The sequence below is a fragment of the Balaenoptera acutorostrata genome, chromosome 7, assembly GCF_949987535.1.
Source record: "Balaenoptera acutorostrata chromosome 7, mBalAcu1.1, whole genome shotgun sequence".
NCBI lineage: Eukaryota > Metazoa > Chordata > Mammalia > Artiodactyla > Balaenopteridae > Balaenoptera > Balaenoptera acutorostrata.
In genome coordinates this window covers 100,183,128-100,209,681 of record NC_080070.1, presented here as the reverse complement: position 1 = coordinate 100,209,681, position 26,554 = coordinate 100,183,128, and the positions used below count along the sequence as shown (strand labels likewise).

Sequence of the window (26,554 nt, the reverse complement as noted above, 5' to 3'; positions counted from 1 at the left end):
CCCCGCCCCGCCCCGCGGCCTCCCAGGCCCGCCTCCCGTAGCCCGCCCCGCTTGCCCTTTCTCGCGGCCGGGCAGCTCTGTCTTGTCGGTCCCCCTTCCCCTCCGCCCCGCCGTCCTGACTCTCTTTCCCTCCTTCCCTCAGAGGATGTCCTCCTTCCAGCTCAACCTCAACCCGCTCAAGGAGCCGCTCGGCTTCATCAAGGTCCTCGAGTGGGTGAGTGCAGCCCGCGCCCCCCGGGCGGGGAGTCGTGCCGCCGCTCCCGCTCCGGTTCCGGCCCGGCCGGCGCCCTCGGCGGGGAGGCTGGGGGCTCTGGGAGCCGGGGCGCGGCTCGCTCCGCGCCGGGGAGCGAAGCCGCCGTCGTCCCCGAGGCGGGACCGGACGGGACTGGAAGCGCGAGGAGGGGACGGGAGGCCGCGGCCTGGGCCCGCGCGGGGCGGGGACGCCGCGGTCGGCGTCAAATCACGAGTCCCTCGGCTGCCTCCGTCCCACGCGGAGCCGCCCTCCCACACCGAAGCTCACCTCTGGGTGTCCCTCGGGGAGTGGTGGTTCAAATTTCTCTTTGGCTTCACTGCTTCCCGCAAGGGAAGAGAAAACTTCCTCTTGCGGTCTAACCGAAACCCGGCGGGCCGGAGTAGCACCCCGGCCGGCGCTGCCTCTGCGCCTCCGGTAGAGCCCGTGCATTTCTGCCCCGTGCGGACTGGAGGCCGCGCTCCGTCGAAAGCTGGTGTGCCTTCCCCAAGTGATCTGACGAGCTCTCGGGTCTTAATTTGCTTCTAAGATTGGCCCCAAGTTAAAAATGGATAAAAATAAACTGTGGGTCAGGGAAGCGGGCGGGGGTCGGCGGAGTAGGGGAGAAGGTCTAAGCAAAATGCGTTGTTAGTCCGGTCGACTGAAACACAAGTTAGGAATCGCCATCCAGTTTGTTTTAGGTATTTCCCAGCAACATCCTGCAGTCAGCTCTTAGTCTTTCCCTGGGAACACTCTCAGTCATTAGCATCAAAGCAGATTTATTACTTCGATCTTGGTGATGATCAGTCACTTTGGAGGAGTTGGTGAATACACCAGGCACTGCACAGTGCCTTCGGAGTTCGTGGCCTAGGACATATTCCAGTGGTGGTTTTCAGGCCCGTATTTATAGGCAGCTGGCATCTGTCCAGCTTGCAGGCAAGTTGCTTGTTTAGCCAGCAGCATTTACATCCGTAACTCTTCAACCCTGTATGTTAGTGATAAAGTGGTGAAGAGTAAGAACTTAGGATTTTCTGTTTTTAATAACCTGCCGAGGATGTTTTTTAAAGTAACACAGAAACTCAGATTCTCTAATGGGTGCTCAGTCTGATTTCCTTCCCGCACCCAAGGGTTCCTACTTTTCCCCCAAAGTTTTACTTGGTGTTTTCTGAAAGCTGAAATAGTGCTAATTTCACACAAATGTTTACTTTAAAGACACCTAAATGTATATATTTAGGGTTCTGTTAAGACTAAATCCAGATTAAATATAAAGAAGATTCTTATTTGAGTATATAAAAATTTCAAATTGCAGGAGGAAAAACACATTTAACTGAGCTAATCAAATATCAGATTTAAGAAAAAGTCTTATTATACCTAGTAGTTTAATATCATTGAGAATTATAATTAAATTTATAATTAACTTAAAATATCACTTAAATGAAGAGGCAGTTGTTTATATTTATGCTTATATTATTATTCGTCAATTTTTTTAAATGTAGACTTAATTTTTTTCTTAATATATTCCTTAATATTTTAAAACAGTGATAAGTTTATTAGTGATCATAGGTCTGACATATTTTGAAAAATGTCCTTTTTAAGCTTAAGGAAATACTACTTTCAGTTTGAACAACTTACTATTACACAAGAGAATCGTATGAAAAGAGTATTCGTTCATGGTGTAGAGAATATTTATTCAACAAATATTTGAGTGTGTATTATATACAGGTGCTGAGCTAAGCACTAGCACTAGACCATGTGAATAAAACATGGTCTTTTCCTCATGACCTAATAAGAAAGACATGAAAACAAATATGAATATGCCATATGGCCAATACTATAATAAAGGTATAGGCAAAGTGTAGTAGGTGAAAGGAAGGAGAAATCGATTGCTTGGAGGTGCTAGAGAGAATTTCATAGATGGAAGAACACTTGAAGGATGAGTACTTGTTCACTTGGGGAATGGTTGGGGAGTGGCTTTCCAGGCAAAGAGAATCTTAACGCTCGGTGGTGTGAGAAGTTGAAGCAGCATAACCCTATTTGCGAATTTAAAAGTAATTGGGGTTGACTGGAATGTATACCGGGAGGGAGGGTGTGGTTTGAGATGATTCTGAAAGGTTTCAAAGGGCTTGCAGAATAGTTTGGAGGTTTATCCTATGGGCCAGTGGTTCTTAATCCTTTGGGTTAACCTTTGATAATCTGGGCCCTTTCCTTAAGAAAATGCATATGTGCAGGTACAGAATTTTGGGTTGTTCATCGTACAGCTTCCATCTAAGCCCAGAATTCCTACCATGTAGGGTGGATTCACTCATTCAAGAGTAAATAAACACGTGAATAATATAATTAGATTTGCCTTTTAGAAATTTTTATTTTGTCAGCAGTGTGCGGGATGAATTGGAGAGGAAAGGCCATAATTGAAGAAAGGGAAATCTGTTGTTTGAAACTTAATGAAGGCCTAAAACTAATTGCAGTGGGACTAGAAAAGAGAGGTTTAGAAATTAGAATATATTTGTAGGGTGAAGAAAAGGGAGGGCTGTAAGATGACTGCCATATTTCTGACTCGGATTAGTAGTGGTACATCTATCTAAGACAGATCGCTAAGGAGAAGCAGCAGATTTTTGGTGGAAGGTCAGTAAGGTTTTGAATGATTGAGTTTGTGGTCTCTTTAGAGCATATAAGTGGAGGTATCCTGTAGGCAGTTAGATACATGGATCTAGAGTTTAAAAGACAGGTATGGGCTGGAGATTCAGCAGGTATTTGGCAGCAAAGGAAAAAGGTATTGTTAGGAAGGTGGAGAGAAATAACATTGTAGCATCACTATTAGAGATATTTCAAGAAAAGAGTACTCAGCAATATTAGGTGCAATAGGTTAAGAAAAATAATTACTAAAATGCATCCCTTGATTTTGGTAATCAAGAGGCTTTAGTAAGAGCAGTTTCGGTAAAATCAGAAACCAGATGGTAGTAGGCTGAATGGATGTATGGTGAAAGAGAAGACAGTGAGAGTAGACCACTGTTTGACTGTGAAGATGGGAGAGATTGGGTGGTAACCTATTTTAAAGATGGGAATGATTGAATGTGTGTGTGCGCTGTAGAGAAGAGACTTGTGAATAGAAGGTTTAAAACAGAGGCAGAGAGGCATAAGACAAGGTTCTAGAGGAGAAAGCCCATAGTAGGAATTTTTAAATGTGTTTTGAATGAATTGTTCAAGTTTCATAAGGTGTTGATTGAGATGTATGTGTTACCTCTAAAAATAGTCAATAAATACGTTTACAAACAAATTTAAAATCTAGATAAAGGCTGCTTACTATCCATATAACTACAAGAATAATTCCCCAAATCAGCTTACCTTTAGCAATTTTCTAGAAGATGTTAGACTAAGATATAACCTGATAATATGTAACTTTCAAGGGGTCACAAATATGAAGGCCTCATAGACATGAAGGCAAGTACCCAATAAATATTTATTGACAGAATAAAAATACAGTCACCAAAGCAGAAGCATTTCTATTTTGCTTCTAAACTGTAGCCACCATGCTTTATATATATATATATATATATATATATATATATATATATATATATATATATATATATATATAAATATAAATCTACTTTAATCTACTTCTGGCCCTTAGTTACAGTGCCTGGCAGTGACATTGCCTTAGCTCTGTTTGTGTAGTAAGTACTCAGTAAAGGTTGAATTTTTGTTGTACTTATATGGGAATAGCAATACTTCACAGGGCTGTTGGAATGACTGAGTTATAAATATGTGAATGATGAGAATGTATTTGAACAGTTCTTAGTAGGTTCTTCAGAACTGAAATGCTGTGTTTCTAGGAAGACTAGATCCAGACAGTGGATACAATTTGAGCCTTTATGACTAACATATCTTCCGGTCCTTCAAGATCCCTAAGGTCTCGTTTACATATGTTAAACTTTAGAAATGGTATATTGTAGACTTTTCATTTGTTTGCGTGTTTTCCTGCTTTTAGCAGCCTGTCAAGGTAACAAGATAAAATTTAGGTGAGATTAGATGCCCCATGTGTAGGAGTTGAACATGGAAGTAAAAGGCAAGGGTTAATGTTATCAAAGCAGCTTTTTCAATTATTTAATATTTTTCTAGTAAATTTTAATTTGGATCTTACTTTGTAGTCAGTTATCACTAGTATTTAGATTAAAGTTTTTCATTAAAATGATTTTATCTCCTTTTAATATTGAACACTGTGTTTTGGACTTTCTTGCTACTTAGGGTGAACACTGGTCAAATGTTTAGCTCTAAATAAATCTAAGTAATATGCTTTCCTAATTCTACACACACAAAATTGTGGAAGGGATACTGTTTGGGAGTATATAAAGGAATTATAGACTAATTAGGTTGAATTTTAGAATTATGAATATTTTTGTACTGGCCAAGTTTACTCTCAGTGTTAACAGGAGATATTTATTGAGTTCAGTATATGTTCTAGGGCTTTACCTGTATTTTCTCATTTAATTTTCTGACAACCTATGAGGGTTGTTATCTCTATATTACATGTTACCGTTGTCATCTCCATGTTACTGAGGCTTAGAGAAATTAAGTAATGTACTCAGATCCCATGGTTGTGATTACTACATCCTGGACTCAAACAGTCTGTTCTTAGTCTTTTCAGTAACTTACCTTTGTGTTTCTGATTGGTCTTTTAATGAATTAATGAAAAGATTACCCAAAATTTCAGGCTTAAGAAAGAAAAACATAAGGTACCTGAAGTAATTTTTTTCTTGTTACATGCATGTTTATAACAGGATCTTAGGAGGAGTTAAAAACAAGTAGGGTTTTCTTGATTCATTTATCAAGTTTGAATTTTTTTTTCTGATTTTATACTTATAATTAATGAGCAAATTCAAAAGAACATTTAAAAACATTACTTTGGGGTAAATTATTATCCAGGAAAATTAGTATGAAAAACGATGAGAAGAAAACCCATAACTGTTTGAGCATTACATATATCAATTTGTTTAAAAAGCAAGCTTTCAGAAATATGTACTAGTTTATCTAAAATACTCTAAAAGTTTAGTCATCCCAAGTAGATTATAGGATTTTTACAAACAGGGACCATGTTTTATTCTAATTTTGTGGTTATAATATAGCACAGAGGAGCAGCCTAGAAAATACAAATGATATTACAGAGTATAGGGGTGAGGCATACTCAGAATGATGTTTGTTTCATCCATTTGCTCAATACTTAAATTTTTAGGCTATCAGTCTGTGGCACAGACTACCTTTTAAGAAACTTATCTTTCTCTTAACCTTGCCATTTGTGTTCACTTTTCTCCCCTATTGTAGAAAGGGAAAAAAGGATTTCAAATGGCATTTTGTGCCTACTAGGACTCTATATACATGTAAAACTTGTAATAGACTTACTGACTTACCACTATGCCTTTGCTGTCTGTTTCTCCTACCTGGAATCCTCTTAGTGTTTGCCTTGAACCCTCTCATGGGATATACTAGATGTTTTTTTCATAGACTATATATATATATATATATATATATATATATATATATATATATATATATGTTGTCAGTGGTTTTAGAATGTACATATATACACATACACACTCACTTCACACATACAAATAGCAATCTCTGATAAAACATTAAAGGGAAAATGCTTTAATACAGTGGTTCTCAAACACTTTGGTCTGAGAACCCCTTTATACTCCTAAATATTGAGTGCCTCAAAGAGCTTTTGTTTATGGGGTTGTATCGATTGATACTTACCATGTTAGAAATTTAAGCTGAGACATTTTAAAAATATTTTTTTTAAATAACAATAATTAATCACTTGAAAGTTTGATTACATTAATGGCAACAAATGCTGCTGGTTTTCCTTGAAGTAAAAGGCTCATCTTTTTCAAGAAAAAGATCTGACAAATATGCAAGTCCGAATACCTATATTTTGTTTATTACTTATTTTTTCAAGTAAACATAGTATTTAACGAAAAAAGTGACTAGTTCAGCAAACAACTCAGTTGTTTAAATGCTTTCCCTGCAGACAACCATTGTATTTAAGTATGCCATAAAAGTGGGGTTTTTTGTTCGTTTGTTTGCTTTGAAGTATGGATGATTTACAATGTTGTGTTAGTTTCTGGTGTACAGCAAAGTGATTCAGTTATACATACATATATATGTATACTTTTTCATATTCTTTTCCATTATGGTTTATTACAGGATATTATAGTTCCCTGTGCTATACAGTAGGACCTTGTTGTTTATCTATTTTATATATAAAAGTGTGTATCTGCTAATCCCAAACTCCTATACCCCACCCCCCTATTTTCCCCTTTGGTAACCATGAGTTTGTTTTATATGTCTGTGAGTCTTTTTTTTGTTTTGTGAATAAGTTCATTTGTATCATATTTCAGATTCCACATATAAGTGATATCTTATGATATTTATCTTTCTCTTTCGGACTTCATTTAATATGATCATCTCTAGATCCATCCATGTTGCTGCAGATTGCATTATTTCATTCTTTTTTATGGCTGAGTAGTATTCCGTTGTATTTATATACCACATCTTCTTTATCCATTCATCTGTTGATGGACATTCAGGTTGATTCCATGTCTTGGCTATTGTAAATGGTGCTGCTATGAACATTCGGGTACACGTATCTTTTCAAATTAGTTTTCTCCGATATATGCCCAGGAGTGGATTTGCTAGATCATATGGCAACTCTATTTTTAGTTTTTTAAGGAACCTCCATACTGTTTTCCATAGTGGCTGCACCAGTCTACATTCCCACAACAATGTAGGAGGGTTCCCTTTTCTTCACGCCCTCCCCAGCATTTATTATTTGTAGACTTTTTGATGACTGCTGTTCTGACTGGTGTGAGGTGATACGTCATTGTCCTTTTGATTTGAGGTTCCCTGATAATTAGCGTGAGCGTCTTGTCATGTGCCTATCAGCCGTCTGTATGTCTTCTTTGGAGAAGTGTCTATTTAGGTCTTCGGCCCATTTTTTGATTGGGTTGTTTGTTGTTTTGTTGTATGAGCTGTTTGTATATTTTGGAAATTAAGCCCTTGTCGGTTGCATCGTTTGCAAATATTTTCTCCCAGTCTGTAGGTTGTCTTTTCAGTAATAAAAGTATTTGCACATCCTACTTCATCACGCAGAATATTAAGAAGACTCAAGTGTCAGGATTTAATAAAAGTAACAATTTTTCTGCTTCATCAAAGACATTCTTAAGTAAAACTGGCTTTTTTTCTTTAACTGCAAATGCATGGCAGTGAAATAATAGTTTGATGCTTTTGCTGATCTTACTAAAGCCCAGCAGTTTTACCCACCAATGCTTTTGTGCAAATCAGCGCAAATGTCAATGTAGTGTAAAAAGCAAATAATGTTGTAATAATATTGTAAAAATATTTTTGACCTCATGGACTCCTTGAAAGAGTCTTGGGTATTCCCTGGGGTCCACAGACCACACATTGAGAATTGCTTTTCTAATACAGGATAAACATCATTGGGGACCAGCAATGGAATGGAAATATGGGTGGGAGAAGGACTGTTCCTGTATCCGGGAAATAAATCTGAGAAAAAGCTTCAACCTGTTGTTTGGCTTTATAATTTCCATGGAGTGGAGTACTTAAAGAAGTGGAGAGAGAGAGAAATAGCCCCCTAACAAAGACCTGAATCAACCTACCTGCTTAAAGTCTGGATTTGTGTTAACTGGAATATTCTCCTATGTTGGTAGTTTGCGGTCCCATCATAAGATAAGGTATTTGTGGAGTAGGGCAGGGGTCCCCAACCCCAGCCGGAGGTGAGCGGTGGGTGGGCGAGCGAAGCTTCATCTTCCACTCCCCGTCGCTTGCATTGCCGTCTGAACCATCATCCCCCCCCACACACACACCCCACCCCCATCCGGGGAAAAATTGTCTGCCACGAAACCGGTCCCTGGTGCCAAAAAGGTTGGGGACCGCTGGAGTAGGGGATTAAGAAGGCCTGGTAGAAATGACCAAAAAACTACTGGGCAGGGAGATGACTTATAAAACCACTAGACCAGGATGGGAAAGGGGGAAATAACATACTCTCAAGTTGAGCTTACGTCAAATATCCTAAAATACATGAAGAAAACTAATGTTTGCTTAAAAGCTCAAATTATATCAGTGGCAACAAATACTATCAGTTTTCTGTGAAGTGACAGACTCACTTCAAGACAGCCATCCAGATCAACAATCGGAATATTGATTCGCTCCAAAAGACATAAAAATAATAGAACTGTCTGAAACGATTTTAAAATAAGTATATTTAGGTTCCTCAGAGATTTCTAGTTCCATACTCAGGTTAACAATTGTTTAAGAATAAAGGTGACATAAAGATGTTTTCAACAGTAATAATTGAGCTAGCAAAAAATCTTCTAGCTATTTATTTCAGCAGGAACTCAAGTTTACTTCTCATGATCCAAATTCTTAAGGGTTTGGAACTGTACTAGAAGGCTATTTAGAACTTTCTATGATTGTACTTTCCAAGCAGAGGGAAATAACAGAAGAGTGAAATTGAAGAACTTTGAAACTGACTTCACTGCTTAGTGCACAGTGGGAATAAACTGAAATATTAACATCAGTAACAAAATGTTTTTTAAATGAATATCTTTGGTAAATGCTTCAGACTTTGATTTAGAAAAATCAATACCTTGGCTCAAGGCATTCTAATCTGACTGATTGTAAAGGCAAACATGCTATGATAGTTCATTTAAGTACTGAATGATCATTTGATTTAGTAAGACAGCATGCATTTGATTTGGCACATAAACCCTCATATACAATATACTTTTCGATCTATTAATATTTCTGAAGATTTCAATTATATCATTTTCCTGAACAGATTAATCATGAAATTAAATAGCAGTGAGGACCCTGCAACTAGAAACATGTGAAAGATACCCATAAATTAGATGAGTACCAGTGTTCCCCGGTAGAACCCTGTGAGCTGAGCAGGGTCTGGGAATAGGAAGTAGGACTGGGACTCTGGCTGACTCTGTCACTGTAAGATTCTATGCACAAAGCCCTAGTATGCATCTATAACTTAGATGCATGTTTTACTATGTCATTATCTTAAGGCATATTATATACACTCAGGGTAAATTTCATTCATATTTCAAATTTTAAAAAATCCTTATTTCAGATATTTGTCTGATAATTTCTTTTTCTTTTCTTTTTCTTTCTTTTTCTTTTTCTTTTTCTTTTTTTGCCAACTTCTGATCTGATTAAGTAGAATCTGTTTTTACCTTGTAATGTGGCTCATGAATGCAGCTCATATAGAGTATTAATGCTTCTGTTTTCTCTTTTGGACATGAGGTTTTGTATTATCACTCAGTAGTTTCTGTGAAGACATTTTTAAGCCACCAGTCCATTTTGTGAAGGTTAGTTTGGTTAAAAGTAGATAATTTATTCCATAAAGACACTTAGCCAAGCACACTCACATTATTACATGAACTCTAAAAGTGGAAGAATAAGTGAAGGTATCACTGTCTGTCCTTCCCTGTTACGGGACTTCCTTACCTTCAGAATACCCAACATACTGCCCCGACATCTGACTCTCTGACATACAGACCCAGCATGGGTTTCAGCAGTATATTAATTTTAATAAAGCTTTATTTCCTTGTTTAAGTCTAAAAGTAGATATAAATAGACATATTTTCTTCTTGTACACCAGTTAGATGAGTACTCCAGTCTATTTTAGAGAGTAGTATTCTAGAGGACCAGATATTAGATATAGAGTATAGATATTCTAGGTATCTAAATTAGTGAGGCATCTGTCGTGTCACTAATGTGGGTCCATTGGGCAGAGAGATAAGTAGAACTTGAGGCTGTCATAATGAATATGGAACCTTTTGACCTGAAAAGAAGCTTGCTGTCATCCTGTCCCTGGATTCTTACTAGTTACTCTACAGGTGGAATTTCATATCAGCAGTTTCAGTCATTCTTTATGGGATAGAGAGAGAAGGGGGAATTAGTTTCATAAGTGGCAAGGAAATATAAATCAGCATACTAGAACACCTCATTTTAGACTAGAAGTACGAACTGAAGTGCTGATAGGAACCCCTCATAAAGTAAATGAATGAAACAAGTGTTTGGGAGAAAAAAGAATAGTAGAAGTTCATTGATTACTGGTAACTAACATGCATCCTGAGGGTTGTAGAGACAATAGAGAGTGACAGCAGTCTGGAAAGCACATACCCTGTCTTAGGCGTCATCTGTCACTCATTTCCATGTGATTGTTGCCTTATGGGGATATAGGTCTGATACTGGCATATCTTTATCCACACCCACACAGGAAATCCAAATTTTTATGTGCAGCATGCTGATACAAAAATATTGACAACAAATTCACATTTTTCATGAACACTGGGAAAACCACAAATCTATCTTCTGGCCAGGTTTCACCCATGGGCTGCCAGTATATAACTTCTCATCGAAATCAGTACTAGTGCAATATAGGGAGAGGTGAGATGGTTGGATAGTTTACCCTCAGATTGTTTGTACTTCATTTAGTAAAAAGTGTGTACCTGATCCCTTTTTTCCCATAAGATAAAGACCAAAATGGCAAACATGACATTTGTTTATCCTCATAACAAAAAGACAAGCTTGAAATAATGAGTATGTAAGACTTGAAATATGGTTTTATTTGTACATTTTTGGAATTTGATTTTTTTTCCTTTAATTAAGCAGTTATTTAGTGAGCACTTGGTGTATGTCAGGCCTGCTAGGTAGGCACTGAAAATCCTGAATAAAAGCAAATGCAAAGACATGACAGTCTGCCAAGGGAGAGATAAAGGCAGTAGTCTTAAAAGCAATAAGCTGTGGTACAGTATGCCATTTATATACTAATTTTTGTATTAAATGGGAAACTAGTTTTTATCATTTTTGCTTTTGGGTTTTTGTTTTGTTTTTTTAATAAGGCAAGATACACAAGAAAAATGCCTATAATAGAAGTAGTGAACTCAAGTCTATCTATTCGGCCCAGGAGACAGAATAGTACCACCACAAGGAACTGGGCAGGGCCTTAAAGGATGAGCTTGTTGGAGAACCAGGGTGGGGGCAGAGGTGGGGAATCCTGGCAGGATAAACACACATATCCAAGACATAAATCCTTGGTGTGTTTCAGGAACAGTAAGTACAGTATATAGTGCAGTGTGACAGAGTTGTACAGGACCTGGCAGGGAGTATAGCATATAAATCTAGAAGGATAAAGTTGAGGCTACCTGAGCTCTGCCTCTTATGCCAAATTAAGAAGTTTGGGCCTAAAAAAAATTTTTTTTTCCCTTAAATTTAGATCTGGAAAGCCATTGAGGAAATCTCTTCAAATGGGGGTGACATGACCAGATTTTTATTTCGTATCAGTGTGACATCACTCTAAACAGCTCTGTCCGATAGAAACACAGTGCAAACTACAGATGGCAGCCATACAGTAACTTTAAGCATCTTACTGGCCACACTAAAAGAGTGAAAAGAAACAGGCGAAATTAATTTTAATAATACATTTTACTTAACCCAATATATCCAAGATATTATTGTTTCAACAAGTAGTATAAACAATTATTGATGAGATATTTTGCATTCTTTTTTTCATACTAAATCTTCATAAACCATGGTATAGTTTACACTCACAGCCAGCTCATTTCGGACTAGCCATTTTTAAAGTGTTCAGTCGCCACCTGTGGCTTATGGCGCCTTACTGGACACTGCAGCTCTGAAGCCCACAGTAAAAGATGAACGGTTTGGGGAATGAGTTTAAAAGTGAAAGGAGGAGTCTGCTGGGTTAGTCCCAGGGAAAAATGGTGAGGGCCTGAACAAAGACAGTGGCAGGAGTGATGTAGATAAGTGAACAGAGCTTTTAAAAGAATGGCATTATACCCTGTGTAACCTTTTTTTTTTTTTTTAATATAAATTTATTTATTTTTGGCTGCGTTGGATCTTCGTTGCTGCACGCGGGCTTTCTCTAGTTGCAGCGAGGAGGGGCTACTCTTTCGTTGCGGTGCACAGGCTTCTCATTGCGTGGCTTCTCTTGTTGTGGAGCTCGGGCTCTAGGCGCGCGGGCTTCAGTAGTTGTGGCTCGCGGGCTCAGTAGTTGTGGCTCGTGAGCTCTAGAGTGCAGGCTCAGTAGTTGTGGCGCACGGGCCTAGTTGCTCCACGGCATGTGGAATCTCCCCGGACCAGGGCTCGAACCCGTGTCGCCTGCATTGACAGGCGGATTCTTAACCACTGCGCCACCAGGGAATACCCCCGTGTAGTCTTAGGCAACTTTTTTTTTTTTCCCACTCAGCGTTAGGTTTCTACAATTCATCCTTGTTGAAGTAGGTAGCTGTAGTTTGTACATTTTCATTGTTATGTAACCTCCCATTGTAAGTACTGTATATCAATATATTTTATCTACTTTCCTGTTGCTTCCCCTCCCCATATTTTGATATTATAAACAATGTTACTGTGAACATTCTTGTGCACATCATGTAGTATGCATGAGCAAGAGTCTCTCTTAGGTCTGTATACATAGATACTAATCGTTTGTGACATTATTGCAAATACTTTCTCCTAGTTTATAGCTTGTTTTACATTCAGAAGCTGACTTTAGATTTTTAAAAAAACCCTCTTTTTCTGTAGTTGAATTTAACAATCTGTATGGTTAGCTTTTTTTTTTTCTTAAGAAATTCTTCCCTTCTCTGTGATCACAAGTTTTCTTTTATATTGTCTTCATAATTTTTAGACTCACTTTTTACATTTAAGACTTAAGCCCACCTGGACCGTCCTTCCTTGTGTTAGTTATCTATTTCAAATAACAAATTACCCCAAGCTTAGCACTTAAAACTATAGACAGTTTATTATCTCACAGTTTCTGCGGGTCAGGAATCTGGGAGTGGCTTAGCTGAGTTGTTGCAGCTCAGGGTCTCCCAGGAGGTTGGCTTGGATTGCAGTCATCTCAGGCCCCCCTCTAGTTCACTAATATGACTGTCGGCAAGCCTCAGACAGTATACTTTCAAGGTCCCTCACATGGTTGATGGTAGTCCTCGGTTCCTTACCACATGAGTCTGTAAGTTGCCTGAGTATCCTCCCAACATGGCAGCTGGCTTCCCCCAGAGCAGGTGATTCAAGGGAGTGAGAAATGAAGACAGAAGCTGTAGTCTCTATTACCTTACCTCAGAAAGGACATCCCAGTCCTTCTACCATATTCTGTTCACTAGAAGCAGGTCACTGTGTCCTATCCACATTTGAGGGGGAGAAAATTAATCTCCACCTTTTGAGGGGAGGAGTATCAAGGAGTTTGTGGTCACATCTTTAAAACCACCATTCTCTTTTCCTTAGTGCCCTGCAATGCCAGCTCTGTTAGATATAATTTGTCTATACACACAAATCTATTTCTGGCCTCTTTATTCCATTGATTCAATTTGTGTATCCTGTTTCTTTTTTCTAATTCTAAACGTGGATATATACCCAAGACTCATTTCCTGGCCTTCTGTTTTCACTCTGTGTATTCATGCACATTTATGCTAAGAGGGTATCTATTCTTCTTTCTTTATTTTTTAACTCTTTTAACGGAAGATTCCAAACTATGTGCGGACATTATACCAAACTCTTCATATCTATAACCAGATTCCTTTTCATATATCTCTTCTTCATGGAAAAAAAATTTCGTGGATGGTTATGATCCTGATTATGGCCTGATTCAAGGTCCTGGATTAATCCATGGGAGGCATTATGTCAGTGTTCAACAGTATAGGCTTTGATACCAGACCTGTACTGAATTTTATCTATTTGCTGGATGTCTGTGACCTTGAGCAAAACAAAGTTCCTGCCCTCTTTGAGTTTACATCCTAGAGAAAAGTGGGCAAACAAGTAATGAAGTACTGTCAGGCACTGGTAATTACAATGGAGGAAAAATAGAGCAGTACAAATAAAGAGAATAGATAGTGTGGGGTGGGAGGGGCGCTGTTATTTAACGTAGTGAGGTTAGGGAAAGGCCTGGCCTCTCTGATAAGGTCACATTGGAACAGGGAGCTGTGAAGTAGGAAGTTAGCCATGTATTCCAGGCAGAGGGAATAGTTCAGTGCAAAGGTTCTGAAGGAGTTTATCCCATGTCTTTAAGGAATAGCAGGGAGACCATTTGTGTAAAGAGATTTGGCAAGGGAAAAAGTAGCAACGTGAGATGAGAAATGTTAAAGGAGGAAAGGATCTTCTAGACCATTATATGAACATTGATTTTATTTGGAGAGAACTCAGAAGCCATTGGAGAGTTTTGAGCAGACAATAAAGTTTTCTGCCTTATATTTTTAAAAGATGACGCTGGCTGATGTGTTGACAATAGACTGAAGCAGGGGCAGGGACAGAAGTAGGAGCATCAGTTTCGAAGGCTGTTACCATATAATTCAGGCAAGAGATAATAGTGGTTTTGATCAGGATGTTGTGATGGTGGTGGTAAAAAGTGATCAAATTCCAAATATATTTTATAAATAGAGCCATCAGCATTTGCTGGAGGATTGAGCTCTTGGTCACTACACTGTATCTGGGTTTTTTGTTTGTTTTGTTTTGTAGAAAATTCGTAAGATACAAATAGAAAAAGGAATTGTCTTTTGTCTTCTGTTCAGAGGTGACCACTTAAAATTTTGATGCATAGACTTTTTAGTTTTTGTTGTGTGTGTATGCATAGATGTAGACTCATGCACAACACATTGCTTAAACAAACTTTATATGTATTGAACCATTTTCTTTATCATTAGATATTTCCCAACATTTTAATGACTGCATAATGTTCCCTTGTGGAAATGAATTACAGTATATTTGATTCCCTGTCAATATTTAGGAAACTTTCAGTTTTTTTCCTGTTTGGTTAGCATTTGAGAAAACACCGTTACATTTCTTTAAGCATATTTATGATCAGGAAAACAAATTTGCAACTACTTTTTGAGACCTCGAAATACCTGCAAGTGAGGCCTTATAAGCTCATGAAATAAGATCTCTTCTTTGCTTGTAGTCTCTTGGCTTTTTAGTTACCCTTAGGTTCCAAATAAAATACCTCCAATTTACCCCCTTTTGATTTTGATACTAATAAATAAGACTTCCTCTGAATTTCCTACTAATATTTAGTGGGTACACTGTAATTTGAGCAAATGTTTTTTTTTTTTAATTTTATTTATTCATTTATTTATTTATGGCTGTGTTGGGTCTTCGTTTCTGTGCGAGGGCTTTCTCCAGTTGCAGCAAGTGGGGGCCACTCTTCATCGCGGTGCACGGGCCTCTCACTATCGCGGCCTCTCTTGTTGCGGAGCACGGGCTCCAGATGCGCAGGCTCAGTAATTGTGGCTCACGGGCTTAGTTGCTCCGCGGCATGTGGGATCTTCCCAGACCAGGGCTCGAACCCGTGTCCCCTGCATTGGCAGGCAGATTCTCAACCACTGCGCCACCAGGGAAGCCCCAAATGTATTTTTTTTTTTACTTCTTTATTGGAGTATAATTGCTTTACAATGGTGTGTTAAAATGTATTGTTATATGGGCTGTTATACCAGTTTCTATATTATACTCAGGGGAAAATAAAATCACATTTGTTGAGAGTTGCAAATAAATTTTTAAATAATTTTCACAATCTTAATTTGTAAATAAGAATTCTAAGAATGTTAGCGAGCCAATTTTTAATAATCACTATATTTAAAATTTTAATGACCTATGTTTGGGTACAGTAATGCTTCTTTTCTTTTTTGGTCTCACTTTGTGTAGATTGCTTCTGTCTTTGCTTTTGCCACCTGTGGAGGTTTTAAGGGCAAAACAGAAATTCAAGTGGCTTGTCAAACTAAACCTTCTGACAATAAAACGATTACAGCTACTTTTGGTTATCCATTCAGGTGAGTTATTTGTTTGTTTTTATGGCTTAACAACTCTTTTTGACTCATTAAAATTTCCAACAACTTACTGATCTTGGGGGGTAGAAATTTTTTAATTGCATGCTCATTTGTAAGTAGTGATCATTGCTATTGAAAGTGTGGTGCGTGGGACCAGTACCTGTCTGCAGACTATTCTCCTGGACTCCTGGACTGTGATGAAATAAATACAGAAAATGACAGTAAGCATTTAGAAACTTTCATATGATGTTGCCTTGACACTTTTATTCTATCTTCCCACAGTGGATTGGAAATTTCAAAACAAAACAAGCCTGCTCTGTCACCTTAGTTTGAGAGGCCATGTTGTGGAAGCAAACACAACTTAAGAAAAATCCAAATTTCTCATGTATTTGCAATTACTAAATAATAATGTGCATTATATAGCTTTAAGACATGTATTTATATAAAGTGAAGAGCTCCTTGTGTTTCTTTCACTAGCATAAAACTTTATTTTCTGAATATTTATTTTATGACTATTTTGTTTTTAAGTTCTGTTTGACCTCAGTATTCATTAAAAGGTTTATTGGGTGTGTCCTGTGTTTAAGTCAGGGTGTGAATCTTCTTCCACTTACTAACTACTTACTTGACCTCTCCAGGACTCAATTTTTCTGTTCAATAAATTTAAATCTTCTAAGGTTGCTTTGATGATTAAATAAAATCTTACATTAAAGATATGTCAGATAGCAAGTGCTTGGTAATCAGTCATTTCCTCTCCATCTCTCAATCCTTGTCTTATAAAATTCCAGTGCAAGGAACGGTTACAGCCTCTTTGGTGATAAGTGCTTTTGTGATTTATGGATAGGGAAAATTAAAGACTTTGTGGAGTTAGCAGCTAATTAATGCAGAGTTAAAATGTGAATCATTACAACTGATTCTCCTGGTGCTAGTCCCACAGACTCTCCCTCCTAGAATGGAATATCATGTCTCAAATTGTAAACCATTTTGTAACAATGCTCTTAATCTGCTAAGTTGTTATTACAGGAAGATAGTATCTGGGTGTGAAAGTGTTTAATTCAGTCTATATTCAGTCTATCATAAAACAGTTATGAGGTATAATTTATGATTTATGTACATTTCTTATGAAAATTTTAATTTACTTAAATATTTGAATTTTTTCATTTTTTTAAAAGGAAAATGTTTTAATATATTTGGGGAGTATTTTTTTGAAATGTTATTTCAATATTCTGCCTTTCTATTACTTCTGTATTAGAAATACAGAAGATGTATTTCTGTCTCTGTTGGAAGAGTCCAAGTAATTCATAAATTTATTTGAGACTTTTTTTTTTTAATAGGTTGAATGAAGCATCATTTCAGCCACCTCAAGGTGTAAATGTGTGTGATATAGATTGGAAAAGTTATGTCCTTATTGGAGATTACTCTTCTTCTGCACAATTCTATGTTACTTTTGCAGTCTTTGTCTTCCTGTACTGCATTGCTGCTCTTCTGCTCTATGTTGGTTACATGAACCTGTATCGTGATAGTCGAAAACTTCCCATGGTTGTAAGTAATCACTTTCTTTTTATAAAAAAAAAATTTATATAAGATATAAGTATACATTATATTTGAATTTAAATATGGATTTTCTTACACTGGAAAAAAAAGTTCTTGGCATAAACCAGTTTCATTGTATTTTGACCTGTGTTTGCCAAGAGGTTGAGCTTGCTCTCCTTGTCATGTTTAACCCAATACTTGTAGCCTGTTTGCAGCACTTTCTCTGTACTCTCTAGAGTACAGAGGTTTGTTTGTTTGTTTCTAACTCTGTTTTAACCTGGAAAGAACTCAAATATGTGATAGAGCATATTAGGTTGCAAGTAGCAGAGAAATTAAGTAGAAATTAATGCCTTTGATTCGAAGAATTGCTGACCATGCTAGTAGTCCTGTAACTGTGATCCTATTTCTTACCTTTTTTCTCTTTTCTCAAAGAGACCCCCTTTATGCCTTAATTCAACTTAATAGTCTATATCAGAAATCCACAAACTATGGCACACAAGTTAAATCTGACTCATTGTTTTTGGGTTTTTTTTCAAATAAAGGTTTTTTGGAACAGAGCTATGCCCAAATAATTTACAGATAGTCTATGCCTGCTTTCATGGTGTAGTGTCAGAGTTAAGTCATTGTGACAGAGATCAAAAATATTTACTGTCTGGCCCTTTTCAGGAAAAGTTTGCTGACTCCTGGTCTGTATTCTTAAATTCTTTAATTTACAATCTGACCCAGGCAATTCTGTAAGAATTATAGAATTTGACATTAGTGGCATTCATGAGCTAATTTTGAATCTTTAACATGGCAACAAAAGATTTGGATTTGAAGTCCTGATACCTTTTTTGGCTTCAGGGTCTACTGAGCTAGATATAAAAGTAATCTCTGAGACTTAGTTAGTAAAATTGCCCTGGATTATTGGTGGCAAATCCAGAGATAAGCTGTGGTTTTAAACTGGACCTCCACTACCAAAGAATAACTACAAAGTCAGTATTAGTGTTACTGACTTGAAGGGACAACAGAGGTGTTTTCGTGATACTGGTCATTTATATCCTGAGAAAACACTGACCACTGACATCTGCTTATTATTTGTGAAGTTACTTTAAAGGGTAGGCCAAATTATTAAATAACAGGTTTTATTTATTTACTTATTTTTAATTTTTGCTGCCTGGATCATAAGAATGCAGATGGTAAGTAAAGAATAAAACAATATTTTACCCTTCACATTTATTCCATTTCATATATCTGAGAAGAAATTCTCAAACCTGACGTTTTCATAAAATATTTCTTGGTTGTTAGGTGCCTTTCAAAAAGATAGACATCACCTTTTTTTTCTTTTAATTTATTTTATTTTATTTATTTTTGGCTGCATTGGGTCTTTGTTGCTGTGCGCGGGCTTTCTCTAGTTGCGAGCAGGGGCTACTCTTCGTTGCGGTGCGCGGGCTTCTCATTGCGGTGGCTTCTCTTGTTGTGGAGCACGGGCTCTAGGTGCGCGGGCTTCAGTAGTTGTGGCGCACGGGCTTAGTTGCTCTGCGGCATGTGGGATCTTCCTGGACCAGGGCTGAAACCCGTGTCCCCTACATTGGCAGGCAGATTCTCAACCACTGTGCCACCAGGTAAGCCCCGACATCAGCGTTTTTAATTTGCAGTGCCTAATCAACAGAAATTATGTATCAGTAATCTGTAACTTCTGTGAACTTTACAAGCCTTATTTAAAAAAAACTATGGTGATCATATAGTTATTATATTTTGTTAAAATTCTTTATAGTTTAAATTCCAAATGAAGACATTTCTTGCCAGTTTGTCATTATCCCAACAAATTTAAGTTAAATCTAGCAATGAGCCTTTTATTTCTTGTATTTTGTTTAGTAAGCTTTAAAAATATGACACTTTTTTAAAAATTTATTTATTTATTTATTTATTTATTTTGACTGCCTTGGGTCTTTCTTGCTGCACGTGGGCTTTTTCTAGTTGTGGCGAGCGGGGGCTACTCTTTTTTGCGGTGCGCGGGCTTCTCATTGCAGTGGCTTCTCTTGTTGCGGAGCACGGGCTCTAGGCGCGCAGGCTTCAGTAGTCGTGGCATGCAGGCTCAGTAGTTGTGGCGCATGGGCTCTAGAGCACAGGCTCAGTAGTTGTGGTGCACGGGCTTCGTTGCTCCGCGGCTTGTGGGATCTTCCCGAACCAGCGCCCAAACCTGTGTCCCCTGCATTGGCAGGTGGATTCTTAACCCCTGTGCCATCAGGGAAGCCCTAAAAATATGATACTTTTTAAAGCAGCATTCAGGTCTATTTTTGTAGAGGGTTTTTCTGTCTAATAAAACTATAAAACTGATCTAGTTGTATCATTCAGAAAGTCAAAAGTAATTTTCCACCTCAGAGTGATCAATTAGTGGTCATATAGAGTAATAATCCAGAATTAGTTCCGTTAAGTTGTTTTTTTGTTGGTATAATGTATGGTGGATAGTTCTTATTTGTAAAAGTCCAGCCTCTAAATTAAATTTTGGATTCTACTTTTAATTTAACTGTATAAATGTAAAAAAAATGTTTTTGGGTGAAACCTAAATTTTTAACTATAGCCAAATATGACATGGATTTTTTTTTTAAGTACTATTTGTTAATGAGGGTATGCTCTTTTATCAATGTTCTCAGTTCTCTGCTAATGTATTTCTAGGAGAATTTCAACTGTGACATTTTAAAATCAACTTTAGTTTTTAAGTAAATGTAGCACTTTTTTGTGGTAAGTAGGAGGAGCTTAAGGGTTCTAGGCCATGTGGAGGATCAGAAATACCATAAAATGAAACTAAACAAAGATAGGGTATCCCAAATCATAAGCTCTGTTATGAATCATATCCTAACTTATTGGTAGTACTAGGGCTGTCACAGGCAGGTTGTGCATTGCATAACTCCAGAACTAACTAGAGTCCTGAGTCACACAGACTGTCTTCAGAGGCCCACATTTCTCCCACTTCCCCTCACCCTAAGATTACTTCGTGCATCATTTTCAGAAAAGTACCTGCTTTTGAAATATAAGAATGTCATGCCTTAAGCCATCAACGACATGGACATAAAGAGCATAATCAGAAAAAAACAGTGTATTTTTAATTAGGAATTTGGAAGGAAGAAACCTAAAAATTAAGAGGATTTGACATCTGTTGGTGAAAACTATGAACTTTAGCCCAGAGAGAACTTGTTTAACATGTGATAATCTCATACTAATTATCAGTTCTTCAAAAGGCATTGTATTTCTAGCAAGTGCTTAGAAGATGTTTACCTGCAGCACAAAGTACAGCAGAGTACAGCAGCAAGAAGGGGAGTACTCCCACAGTGCAAAATATTTAAGCTATAATGTCTCTATTCTTTTCTCTTTGATATACATTTTTTAAGAGGGCCAGTAGCAGTGGGGAGCTCAAATTCAAAATGCAAATACATTGTACCACCATGCTTGTAAAATTAGTCATTGTTTTGGTTCTCTAATTACAAGGCATTTATTCAGTGCCATCTTGACCCAGTGGACAAGCTATATATATCACAGTTTCTATATCTCATACATGACCACTGGTATTTATCCGACATAAATGACTAAAAGTTCGTTGGCAAAAGTAATTTAAAACTAACCAGATTTATTTAAAAAACAAAACAATTCTGTGATAAGCTCCAAAACCCATTTCTGAGCTTGGAGAGATTTTTGCTGCAGATATGTAAGGACTCATAGTCTTGAGCATATCTGAATGCTTAGAATACATAACATTAAAAGATACAAATTTTATATTGTTCCCACTTTGGTTGTTAATTTAAAGGAAGACCAAATGAGGTGGAACTTACTCTTTACACTATCCAAATGCATACTTTAAAAAAATGTTACTTAGATCTTTGTAGTCTGTACTAGTTGACAGAATTCTAGTGCCCCAGCAGAATAGATTAAGGAAAATAAATTTTTTTCTTTCTTTATCTTATTAGTTCAGTAAAAGATTATCCAAAATATTAAAAACTTCGGTCCTATTCTTGGAATGTAGTAAGTGGCAAAGACTTTCTTAGAAAACTGGTAGTGACAGGGTGTCCTGAGAGATTTTTTTTGTTGTCCCTTTCTTAATATAATGCTTATTCTTAAAATTTTGTGGTCATGAATTTAAAAAGAGACAAGTCATCCAGGATGTGTGCTTTTCACCATTTCATTATTAGAGGTAGATTTAACTAAAGTTAGAGGTTTTCCAGAACAGTATGAGGAAGCAGGTGAAGGGTAAGGGAATTGAGAGTATATGTAAGAGATTATAATGAAAGACCTCAGAATATAAATTAAAGAGGGAAATGAAGATCAGATTGTAGGTCTCAGTGAGGTCAAAGGATTTTTGAGGTTGGGGTGCCAGAGGGAGTAAGCTAGAAAGAGAGAGGTGATATTGGAGAGGGGGTGATTAAAACAGAGATGATGGAGGTATACAGTTATTAGTGATAACAGGATCCAATATATGATCCTGAGAGGGAGAGGCTTAGATAAGTTGTGGTGAGGGCTGTGTAAAACTTTGATTTCTCCATGTGAAAATCTGACTCCTCAGGAGATAACTAAGTCTTGTTTACTGTTGTATCTCAGGCACTGGGCTGGCAATAGTAAACAGCAATGTTTGCTGTGTTGACTGTGGCCTTTTTTATGAAGTATGTCATGAAGGCCATTTCTCAGTGCCATAGGGTTCATTGTGATCTCAATTCCTTCATCATGGATTTGAAATTTAGTATCTTTAAATTAACTGTTCATTATTAATTCATACTTATTTTTGCTTTAGGACTTTGTTGTTACTCTTGTTGCCACTTTTTTGTGGTTGGTGAGCACTTCGGCCTGGGCTAAAGCTCTTACAGATATTAAAACAGCTACCGGTCGCAATATTGTCCAGGAACTTCTGCCTTGTAAACAACTAGACGTGATATGTCATTTTGGCTCTGTGACTAGTATGGGATCCCTAAATGTATCTGTGGTAAGTATACAGTGTTTATAAAATATGTTATTTCACTTAGTAGAAAAACCTTATTAGTGATTTAAGAAAACAGTAGTTTTTAATAAATCTCTGGATGAATGTATTTTATTTTTACCAGCCTTATCAGAATCCTAGTTATCATATAGTCTTTACCTTTATAACAACAAAAAAAAGTTTGTAAAGAAAATTATTACTTGTAAACAGGTTTGAACAAGATCATGGTTGAGTCTTTCTTTTCATTAACATTGATTAGGCAAGACTTTGACCCAAAAGGCACTAATAATAGTCACTAACATTTACTAAGACTGTGTGCTAAGGTCATTACACTCATATCTTATTTAAGTTATCCAACAATTCTGAGAGGAATGTGGAAAGTGGTATTACTGTCTTCATTTTACAACTGGGAAAAAATGTAGCTCGTATGTTAATTCACCCAAGGTGACGCAACTAGTAAGTTGGCGAAGCCGAGGTTTGAACCAGATCTGACTTTAAAGTAAGCCCCTTCTCTAATCTGATTTGCTCTGGGTGTATGAAAAAAATACTTTTAGAGTTCCGTAAAAAATCCTAAAATTTTGGTCTATTTAAATTTAAATATTATTTTGTCTGTTATTTTATCCAAATATAGATATATTATTAATATAACAAGGGTATTATTTTTAGGAAGGTCTCATGTCTTTTCAGGAAAATATTTTTCCAGCGGATAAAGTCAGTCCTGCCTTATAAAGCAATTTGACCAAACTTTTGTTTTATAACTTTGTAATCTAAAAGTCTTTTTTTTTTTTGCATATATATTGACAGTGATCTGAGATGGACAGTTTCAGAAATGTTGTTTTTATATCCAAATATACAAAAAGATAGAAAGCAGTTGGCCTTCAGTAATATGATAGTGCTCAAGCTTTTTACCTCACTCTTACCTCATAAGTGACTATTATTCTTGTATTTATAAAAAACTGAAAATAGGGTATCTTCAGTTTGTTTATCTCTGAGACTTTCGTCTTGTCAGATTTATACCTAGGAAGGCTAATTTCTTTTAGGTTGACTAATGCAAGATGTGAAGTAAAGTTCTTCTGTGACTCCTTTTCTCTTCTGGCTGCAGCTGTGGAAGTAAGGGAGATGGTAGTAGGGGGATAAAGTAGGGAAATAGGAAAAGATGCACAAAGGATGTTTATAACCATTCAGATGGGAGAAAAGTAAAAGCCCTCCCAAAGAAGGAACCATGGATTCCTGTTGTTCCTCTTCACCTGGAAGCACTGAAGTCTAAATATAAAGTAATAAAAGGAAGGTTTTAGTTACTTTTCTCAAATTTAATCCCATCTTGTAATAATGAGCATGCAAAAATAAGATATCTTTTAGTCATGATTTTATATGTTACAAATTTAGAGATTTCATTGGGAATAAGTCATTATGTATCCAAATCTGGCATTGAAATGCAAAGTCTTCCTTTTTTAATTCCACTTTATGTGTAGTTCAAACTTTAAATGAAATAATGGTATACGGCCTGTAGATATTAAATATTTACAGGAAAACAAAGATAGTTATGAAATTTTAATTTTATACTAGATTTTCATGTTTATTTTTCTCTTTCTTAGATCTTTGGCTTTCTGAATATGATACTTTGGGGAGGAAATGCATGGTTTGTGTACAAGGAGACCAGCTTACACAGTCCCTCAAATACTTCTACTTCCCATAGCCAAGGAGGTATTCCTCCTCCAACTGGAATATAATTGAAGGGAGAAGTACACTGTTTGAAATAGATGTCTATACTATGACCTGTTGCCAACATCTTGAGAAGCATTTTTTGTTTCTAATAAAAGTAATGGCTTTTTCAAAAAATTGGTGGGTTTAAAATTTTGCTGCTTTTTTACATAAAGCTTGTGCCTTTCCTAGAAATTTAAGATGTAAATGTATTCTCACATGTGAATTTGAAAATTCTGGGGCCTATTATGAGATGATACACATTTTTAAATGAACAGTAATTTCTTCACTAAGTTGTTTGCCTTCCAAAGTGTTTACACCTTAAGCCTTAACATATATCTTCACTCAGAAAAGAGTTATATTGTTATATCATAATAGGAAGAAAATCTCTTGGAATATACACTACTGTAAGTTTGTACAGATCATATTCCTAAGACCTGTCTTTGTTTAAGAAAGTCTTGATTACATAAATCATACTTAGAAAAAACATTTAGTTCATGGTTTATATCTGAACATTGTTTATGTGTTATGAAAAATTTTTAATACAAAGGCTGCATGTATGTTTTATTTCTGTTTTTCTAAATGACCTACAGTACTTGACAGGTGTACTAAAATTGTTTTGGGAGTGGGGTTTAGAAATTTCTAATAGATGTATAGTTAATTTAGTAATTCTCTCGCATGAGGTGTAAGCTTCCATTATGCTGGTTATTTAATAGATTGGCTATATAAGTAGAACATGGTTCACGGAGATATTTTGATATGTACGGGCATTACTCCTAATGATAATTCGTTTGCTGTCCTTTGTTGCTCATACTCCTTCAGTGCAGGCTGAGGCCTCGTCTCTTTGTAAGTACAGTAAAATAATCTACCTTTTTTTGCAGACTCTATTCATAGGGTTACAAAAAATTAAGGTTGCCTTTTACTTTTGAAACATTTAACATTTATATTCAATGAAGTTGCTATTTTGAGTTTAGTATTGATATTGTGAAAACGAATGCCATTTGGATCTCATGTTTCTTAATGTTATTCTTATTTCACAAATGGATAATTAAGGAATTATGCATAATAAACAAGGAACCTAAGTGGGCTCTATTATGGGTGTGCTGTCGTTGCTCACACATTTGGGTATCTTCTGAATATAGGGCTTATTCACATTTTGCTACCTAATATTTTTGCTGTACAGGGCCAGATTTCCTACTACCACATAATTGTTTATATGTGAAGCACATCTTACTATTGCCTTATTTTTGTTGCTTTTGTTCATGACAAGAATTGTCAATATGAGAATGTATATCTTTTTTGCAACCAGCTTAATAAAGAAGTTAAAGGAAAGAGTGCACTGATTGTTATATTAAAAAGGAACCTTCCTCTTAAAGGCATGAGCAATGCAAAATAGAATTGATTTACAAAGCAAGAAATAGAATATCACAATAGTTTTTTTTTTTTTAAAGCATTTTTTTTTTTTTATAGCTACTTTATTTTTTATTTTTGGCTGTGTTGGGTCTTCGGTTCGTGCGAGGGCTTTCTCTAGTTGCGGCAAGTGGGGGCCACTCTTCATCGCGGCGCGGGGACCGCTCTTCATCGCGGTGCGCGGGCCTTTCACTATCGCGGCCCCTCCCGTTGCGGGGCACAGGCTCCAGATGCGCAGGCTCAGTAGTTGTGGCTCACGGGCCCAGCTGCTCCGTGGCATGTGGGATCTTCCCAGACCAGGGCTCGAACCCGTGTCCCCTGCATTAGCAGGCAGATTCTCAACCACTGCGCCACCAGGGAAGCCCAGTTTTTTTTTTTTTTTTTAATATTTGGCAAGAAATTTTAAAAAATGCTTTGGAGACACTGGTTCTATCCTTTTTTTTTTTCAGTCTCATTTTTAAAATGCTTATTTGTAACTTTCAGGTTAAGTTTTACTGATAACCCTTTTCTAATTGACTGTCCAATTGGCAGCAAAGATTCTTGATTAAGAGTGTATGCTCTGGAGCCAAACTGCCTGAATTTGAATCTTGGCTTCACCACTTACTAGCTCGTTAACTTTAGGCAAATTACTTACCCTCTGTATGCCTCAGTTTGCTTATCTGAAAAACAGGAATAAGAATGCTCACCTCACAGAGTATTTATGAGGTTGAAGTGAGTTAATAAATGCAAAGTCCTTGGAACAGTGTTTAGCATTACTTTATAAATTTTGCCTGTGATTGCTAACTTCTGATAGCATGTAAGATAGAGATTCTTGAGTCCACAGAGCTAAGGTGGGGGGAGGGTGGTGGTCTTGGGCAGAGAGGTAGGATGAGCTTCAGG

The 26,554-nt window shown here is 37.0% G+C and overlaps 1 protein-coding gene across 1 annotated transcript; it reads left to right on the top strand.

Annotated features, from left to right (window-relative positions):
• Positions 1-28: 28 nt before the first annotated feature.
• On the top strand, positions 29-25,597 carry SYPL1 (synaptophysin like 1). The gene is made up of 5 exons (XM_057550344.1): positions 29-214; positions 15,968-16,092; positions 17,421-17,628; positions 22,382-22,570; positions 24,160-25,597. Exons 1-5 carry the CDS (start codon positions 146-148, stop codon positions 24,292-24,294), a joined length of 726 nt encoding a protein of 241 aa, XP_057406327.1. The 5' UTR covers positions 29-145; the 3' UTR covers positions 24,295-25,597.
• Positions 25,598-26,554: the final 957 nt, after the last annotated feature.

Excerpts from the sequence above, each read along its gene's own strand:
- SYPL1 (XM_057550344.1), top strand. The coding sequence starts at position 146 with ATGTCCTCCTTCCAGCTCAACCTCAACCCGCTCAAGGAGCCGCTCGGC. Across the intron at positions 215-15,967 it reads TCATCAAGGTCCTCGAGTGG|ATTGCTTCTGTCTTTGCTTT; the intron begins GTGAGTGCAGCC and ends CACTTTGTGTAG. Across the intron at positions 16,093-17,420 it reads ACTTTTGGTTATCCATTCAG|GTTGAATGAAGCATCATTTC; the intron begins GTGAGTTATTTG and ends TTTTTTTAATAG.